The sequence below is a fragment of the Eurytemora carolleeae genome, unplaced genomic scaffold, assembly GCF_000591075.1.
Source record: "Eurytemora carolleeae unplaced genomic scaffold, Eaff_2.0 scaffold1193, whole genome shotgun sequence".
Classification (NCBI taxonomy): Eukaryota; Metazoa; Arthropoda; class Copepoda; order Calanoida; family Temoridae; genus Eurytemora; species Eurytemora carolleeae.
The window spans coordinates 182,162-190,370 of record NW_019397101.1 but is presented as its reverse complement, the minus strand read 5'-3'; the positions used below and the strand labels follow the sequence as shown (position 1 = coordinate 190,370).

Sequence of the window (8,209 nt, the reverse complement as noted above, 5' to 3'; positions counted from 1 at the left end):
AAAATTTGAGACTTACGGTCGTCTTCCTATTCCTCGGTTTTATGAGTCCCACTGTAACTAAAGCTTTTTCTAAATCTGTTTTAAATCACATTTACAAATCATAAACATTTTTACATTTTCAATTACTGGCTTAGAGAAAAAAACTGTAAGTAAATTTTTTTTAAGTTATTGTTTTCTTAAAATTAATTCTAATTGGTCCAATTGTGAGTTGATAAATTTTAAAACTAAATTGCGATATAAACAAAATCTTAAAGAGACTGTGGTACTTTTATGTCAACTTATATGGTCATGCCTGATTTACATCGGTATCATTAACCCCATTCCTGTAATGTGGAAGATATAATGGCGTTTCTTCAGCTTAAAATGTGTTTAATTGTGACAATTTCCTCTATTGTTTCTGCAGCAGAAATGTACAATAAAAACCCCGGAGTTGAAAATAATTTTCAAATTTAAACCCATGGATATCTCATTTACTCATGATCATACCAAGGTTGGAAGGATAAGGTTATGAATGAGAGAATCTGTAAACTTGATCACTCAAAATTACGTTTACACAGTCCCCTTAAACGAGGATTAAACCTTAAGTATGGTTCGTCCTCGTTCGTCCACAACACAGGACTGTAATGTCGACCTCGACTCGGTCGATTCTTGACGAATATTTTTCAAACTCCTGGCAACTGCAGGAGCAACGGTAGATTCTCCTTCGCCTATCCTGGACTCCTCCTGTCCCCTCTCCAGGGGGAAGGAGGTGGGGAAGGGGGACATGTTGTGGTAGGTTGTATCCGCATTGTTTAGAATTTTAAACTGTGAAGATTTATATTTGTTCCAACCAATAACTCCTGAACAAACAAATCTTATCAAGAATGAATCGTTTATATAAATTACAAATATATATATATATAACATTTACAATAAAAATTACGTGTGAGTCTACATCAGAAATGCGACAGACGTGTCCAAATAAAAATGAGAGTGACGATATCAAAATCGTCTTTCTTTAAAAAAAAATTATTTAAGGATAAAATTTGAATATGAAACTATAGGGATTTCATTATTATGTTTATGATATGATCAGATTTAAACGTTATAACGTTTTTGCATGAATATCGGGATCAAGCATTGATCTCTATCTTATGCAGATCTACGGATAAATTTAAGTTCTCTTTCACGGTGGACTAAGCCAGTGGGGTCGGTCAAATAGGCCTAGGATTAGGCCTGGCACTGTAAAAAGTCTGATCGCTCCATGGGAGTTGTCATAGTTAGCCCTCCGACGGGACTATGCCAAGAAAATTGACCCCGGTCGTATGTAAGTCTGGTTAGGGGGACGTACTGTACCATAGGATCGGATCAGTACACACTGTTATCTAGCAGACCAGTACAAACTGGGCAGGTCCTGTTCGAATTCAAATTTACTACGGCAGTGCTTTGGTATTTCTTGGTTATATAATGTTTTGCATGGATATCGGGATCAAGGGTTAAAGATCTTCAACAATATCCACACAATAGTTTTATCACAAAGTGATTAAATCCTTGCCACAAACTCTGTTTTTCATATCCCTATATCTTAAAAGATAATGTAATAAAACTTTGAAATTTCAAACTATGAATTCTGTCAAATAGTCTAAGTTTGAAATATCTAAGGTCTACGACATTGGGTTGCAAAGATATAGGAATGAGAAAATTTGAGTTTCTGGCAAAGTCTCAATTCCTTTATTAATAAAAGTCGCGTGAACCAAAGACGATTTAAAAGTCGTCACTTAATTCCATGTTAAGTGAGACATACTGTTCTTCTATATAGAGTTGATGTGTTTATAATAATAAATCGAAAAATAAGGAAATCTCTATAATCTTTGCAACCTGATGTCGCAGGTCTATACATTTTAAGCTTTGAATAATCAAAGTTTAAAATATAAAAGAGTTTAAACCATCAGGTTGGATATATATGAAGTTAAAAAAATGTTAGAGGTTTATATCAGTTCCTGGGGTTTACTAAGAATTGATCTGGAGGGATTTTATTTTAAAAGAATAAGCAATTTAAAAAAAATTCTTCAGTTTGCAATCCTGGGCTTGGGCGAGAAAACATCTGATCTTTTACTACTAAAAGATATAAAAAACGTTTATGTCGTTTATGTAATGGGATAGATGTTTTTCAATGATTTTTACGAGGCGATCTTTTTGAGCTTTTAGCAAATGCAAAAACATAAAGAAAATACACAATAAACTTTTATTTTCTGAGAAAAGAGTGTAAAACTGATGCAAAATCCTTGAAATGGGAATACAGGAAAAGAATACAGGAAAAGAGTACAGAAAAAGTACATTTTTAAAATATTTTTTAAATTGCGCATTGTGTTGATAACCTATGAGCGTATGGTTTGTAAATGTATCGGAAATCGATTGTATATATTTCCAAATTTGTTACAAAACTTGGAAACTTTTACTGAAACTTTCACCTTTAATTAATTTTACGTTTAAAGCTTTATCTGAAAAATAAAATGGCGGCAAGCGCTTTCCTTTTAAACAGATTTCTATTCATTAGTGAGAATAATGTTTTTAGAATTTTTAAATATTAATTGACTGCCAGTACCAATGCATGGTATTGTTATTCCATTTCTATCCGAAGTGCTATTTTTGCAGTTTAATGGTGTATCTCAAGTAAAGTACATTATATGAATCGCCAAATCTCATATGTCAAATCTGTGTACAGCAGACGGAAAAAGATCAAATCAAAGAATCGTAAAAACTGGAATAATAAACAAAGAATAAAATCATAATTATTTCTTCGGTATTTCTTTTTCTTTCATATTTTAAACTTTGACTGTTTGATTGAGTTGAATTTGTTGTAGTAAATCTCAAAAAATCATGACATCCTGTTGTTGAGACCATTAATATATTCCTTTAAGGAATTTTCACATTATTGAGTGATTGATAATCATTAAAAATCTTCATTATATTGTCACATGATTGGAAGTTCACAGGTGTGTTAATGTTTTTTATAAATAAGACTTACAGGAAAATGACCAAAATTGATCTTATTTCAAGAAAAGTAAAAAATTTATACCATTTTAAAAAGATGTCATTACAATTTTAGTTTTTGACTGATGCTTTAAATTCCGCAATTTTTAAATAATCTCAATTTTTCTCGGAATTTTTGTTTAATTTGGCGCATTTAAAAAATGATAAATGTCGACATTTTATTTCCGGACCAAATTCTTCCACTACGTAAACCTTCCCTGGGGTCATTTGAGATGCCACAGCAAATTTGGTCCCGATCGGTTCAGCCGTTCGGAGTTTTTTGAATACAGATAGACAAACAAATATATATTTAACGTTTCAGAGAAGATATTAGAAAGAATATTTATTTTGCAGAGAAAAGAATCCAATTGTTTAAACTTGTAAAAATACCACCAGAAACTAACTCTTCTGGAAAACAAAAATATATTTTTAGATTTCATTCATGTTTTATAGAGCTTTTAAAAATAACGAGGACATTGTTGAAATATACCTGAAGGGAAAAAAATAAGAATTTTTTATGATTTACATGGGACGAAATCTTTAAATAGTAAGAAGTAGTTGAACTAAGTAGACTAAAATTAACTACTTTTGTAGCGCGCCGGTTCAATTTCAAGAGAAGCAGTTCAATTTGGTCTACGTATAGTTCATTCCTGAAGCCATATATATTAAATTTGAAACAAAAAGATCGAATTTTATTCAACTTTAGTTCAACTAATCTGGTTGTTTAGAAAATCCGACTTTGGTTTAAGCTTTACATAGTTTTCAATAAAAAAACCTTTTTTGGTTTTGCTATAATTCTCAATTTAAAAATTGTCATTTTTGTCTTTTGAACTTTGCGCATTTAAGTATTTACAGCCTCCATTAAAAAATAAACATTTTACGTGACTTCTAAAATCATTATTTTGTTTAGAAAGATGATGAGTAACTATCTATGATATAACTTTATATAGTTCAATTATAACTTTCTATATGTGAGAAAATAAGAAAAGGATTTTAAAAGAAAAAATTTAAAATCAACATTTTCGCTATAAATATCAATAACAGACAAAGCGTTTAATCTAAATTGTTTAAATTCTATTAAAAGTTTAGCCTCGATCTAATACTTTGATTCTATTCCTAGCTATATATCTATATATGATATATCTAGATAAAATATGATATATCTAGATAAAATATGATATATCTAGATAAAATATGATATATCTAGATTCTGTATCTAGATATCTGGGAGCATCTCACTTTGTACAGTATAAAACAATAACAAAAAAGTTTGCGGATTTAATAATATTTTTTCGAGGAATTTCAAAATTTTACAAAATCTAAGATTTTTGAGACAAATTTTTGTAACTCTGAGCACCCATAAATCTTCCCTGGGGTGACCTTAAAAAAAATTTGAGATTGATCAGTTCAGCCGTTTTTTACGTTTATTGGATACAAACAAACAGACATGGTATACACAATACACAATACAAGCAGCTTAGGTAACCTCTAACAGACTGGAAAATAAATAATTAGATAAAACCCACTTTCGACTATGAAACACTATCGCAAATTTGTTCAAAATTTAGCGGATTTCATTGATTTAAATTCACACATATCGGAACTTATTGGTGTGTATATTGTTAATATTGAATGCTTGATCTCGATATCCAATGAGGGCACTGTTAGTATTATCAATTATGCAGTCCCAAGGGTACAAGACCTGGAGCTCAAGATGGAAAGATAGATTCTACGTTGTTTTTACTAAGTACACTTTATATAATGTTTAAGACCGGGAGCTCAAGATGGAAAGATAAATTTTACGTTGTTTTTACTAAGTACGATTTATATAATGTTTAAGACCGGGAGCTCAAGATGGAAAGATAGATTCTACGTTTTTTTTTACTAAGTACGATTTATATAATGTTTAAAAACGGGAGCCTAAGATTGGAAAGGTAGATTCTACGTTTTTTTACTAAGTACGATCTATATAATGTTTAAGACCGGGAGCTCAAGATGGAAAAGTAGATTCTACGTTGTTTTTACTAACTACGATTTATATAATGTTTATGGATAGTATTGTCTAGAATGATTCCAAAAAAGTTTATAAAAATCATGAAAATATCGAAAATCAAGCACTGTCTCTTTTTGATCGATCATCTATGTTGTCATATATTTGGCTTTTATAAGTTGATTATACTATAGTATATTAAATATATTTACTTTACGTATATATTACAAATCAAAAGCAGATATTGGCTTGCTGCCAGAAACACAAAATGAAAAAAATATAATCTCTATTTTTCTAATCTTTTAGTCTTAATTTAACCAGATTTTACTTTTTGTTAATAATCTCAAATTTGTTTAGATTAACTATAAAGCCGAAAACCAACCTAAAAACAGACCTGAATACGGACCTGAAAACAGACCTGAAAACGGACCTGAAAACAGACCTGAATACGGACCTGCAAACAGACATAAGACCAGACCTGAAAACGGACCTGCAAACGGACCTGAAACCGGACCTGAAAACGATGTTCATCCCTAAAGTTTTTAATCGTTTAGGAATAGTTTTTAACAATATTATTTTATTACTGTATTATTTTTAAGTTTGCTTTAATTCAACTTTGTAATATCTTTACCCAAAAAATAATCTCGAAACTTTCCCAAATTGATCGTTACAAAATGTTCGCATTTTCATCGCTTTTACATAGTTTTTTAATCATTTTGGGGTAATTTTTTGCATTTATTTTCTGTCAGAGATAAAATGATGAACAGACAATTAATGCCAAGTTTTGCCCCTAAGAGAAAGTGAATGCAAAAAACAAGCCAAAATCTTTCCAACTGAATGTACATCTCTACCCATTCCACTAGGTTGTATATAAGGTTAAATACTCTGGATGGGCTCCATATTAGGTAAATGTCGTCTTTATTGAAATGGAGACTTTAAATCCTCATATGACATCACTGATACTTAACTAACAATCATCACATTTAACAAATATTGATTGTGCTAACAAGTTTAAAGCTAAAAATTGCAAGTTTTCCATTTTTTGAGTTTGTTTATATTTAGTGAGACGCAAAATGTGTGCCCATTGCTATACCGGTCGTCTTTACCTATATTGGAGCGCATCTGAAGTATCAAACCTTGTTATCAACCTTGACCCATCCCTACCTATGAGTACAAGGAGAAGGGTTCCTGCAAGGACGGATGAGAGGAGGAGGGTAAGCTGAAGAGGTTTAAGATCAGGATCCTGCTCCTCCAGTTGGATCAGATGACGGATTTCTTCGAATGCTCTTTCTCCGGCAGATCTGAACATTTTACGTTAAAGGGACTGCCCGATTCACAACGGTACCCTTGAAACCTTTGTACCGGCAACGGGACCCTCATTTGTATAGCTGAAGATTGAGTGCCTGGAGACTTGAGGTTACAGTGTACACTGTACACTCTGTGCTAGTGTACACTTGCGCGGTTTCTTGGCACTTAATTTCCCGCCATATAAAGTATATCCACGTAATCCTTGTATCTTTCTATCTCAGCTCCATTTATTTTTCTAAATCGAACCGTTCTATGATTTATATGAATTTCAGATATCAAGATTACCTTTGCTGCAACTGTTTTTGTTAGCTATTCCATGTCCTGTTTATCTTTGTTTTGTTGAAGAGGGGGGGGGGGTGTCTGACAGGAATTGGCGTTTATATATCATAAAAGTTTCTTCAAGTTTGATTGTTAAATTATTAGTTTAGTGACGCTTTGCTGTTGAATACTTCTTTTTCTTTCTTTTACTTATTTTTGATTATGTCTTTCATGTTTCTCTTAATTGTCTGTGTCTTTGTGTGTTTGTTTGTCGGGGTTTTTGTCTATTTGTTTACCTAGTTGTGTTTTCTATTTGTTGATGAGTTATTCCAAATTCATCATTTTTATCATCATAGTCTTCCTCTACCCTCCACAGGCCTGGTGATAATAATAATAACGGTAAAAGTAATAATAATAAATAATAATAACAATAATAGTAATAATTATAGTAATAATACAACATGCATTAGAATATTGATAATAACAATGATGATAATAATACCTGATCTACTTTCTCTATCAAAAGTTTTTTGGTTTCGGGTTCCTAACTGTTGTTTAGATGGAACCTCAATGTACTTTCTTACTGGTCTAGCTGTACTGTACTGCTTTTCAATGTACACAGGAGTGGTGTTCAGTATTGTTGTTTGTTGTACCGTAGTTTTGATTTGTGGTCTCCGTGAACGCGTCTTAAAGAACGTTCTAGTATCTTGGGTAGTTTTTAAAGTGTACAGTGTACGGTCAGTAGGCACCAAGGGTACAGCTGGTTTGTACTGAACAGCAGGGGAGTACAGTACTGGTTGCTTGTACTCAATATGTGTACTCTGAGTACTCAACGGAATATATTTTTCATTACTTCTTGAAATGTTTTTTTCCAAGAACTCTCTGAAAAAAGAATAGTTTTATTATCTGTAAGATCACCATTCATGTATATTTTTCTAAACAAGCACCATCTCACGTCAAAAAAAGTAAATTAAACGTAAACTTTAAATCTTAAATGTTTTCTACCATAACTCCTCTTATTGAAGAGCTATCGTGAAGAACAAAATTGTTTTGAATTTCTAATATTTAATCAGATAAATTAGCTTTTTATATAATTCGGCGTAACATCAAAACCACAGAAGTTACGAGGTCACAAAGTTGGACCAGTGATGTTGTCTAGTTTGCAGTGATCTATGTATTTTCTCCTAAACTAACCTGATAACATCAACGAATGGGGTTCTTGGCCTCTCCACACTATTCTCTACACTAGACTCCGACTCCGAATAGAAACTAGGTTTCCCATAATCAGAAAACTCTTCTGAACAAAATTACATTTATAATTTGATCAAAAAGAGTCGATTTAGAAATGCACTGTACATTCAGTAAATCATCAGGAGGGGAGGGTAAAGGGGAAAGTGACCCCATAGATAAATTTTCCTGTTTTAAAAACTACAAAATCCACGTCCACTAGATTGAATCCTGTACACTGAACAGTGTTCATCCCATTTTTAACAGTACAAATCCTTCTTGGTTCCACCTTGAAAATCCTTCTTAGATCCCCCCCTTGCAAATCCTTCTTAGATCCCCCTTGCAAACCTTTCTTAGACCCCCCTTGCAAACCCTTCTTAGACCCCCCCCTTGCAAACCCTTCTTAGACCCCCA

General features: G+C 32.3%; 1 protein-coding gene across 1 annotated transcript in view; it reads right to left on the bottom strand.

Moving 5' to 3' along the window:
* Positions 1 to 485: 485 nt before the first annotated feature.
* LOC111711857 (uncharacterized) overlaps positions 486 to 8,209 on the bottom strand; it is a 16,084-nt gene continuing 8,360 nt past the window's right edge. The window contains exons 7-11 of the mRNA XM_023486320.1: positions 7,763 to 7,865; positions 7,071 to 7,450; positions 6,865 to 6,946; positions 6,167 to 6,303; positions 486 to 839 (exon numbers count right to left, since the gene is read on the bottom strand). Coding sequence (XP_023342088.1) covers positions 574 to 839; positions 6,167 to 6,303; positions 6,865 to 6,946; positions 7,071 to 7,450; positions 7,763 to 7,865 — 968 coding nt within the window. The 3' untranslated portion in view covers positions 486 to 573. The remainder of the gene's footprint in view (positions 840 to 6,166; positions 6,304 to 6,864; positions 6,947 to 7,070; positions 7,451 to 7,762; positions 7,866 to 8,209) is intronic.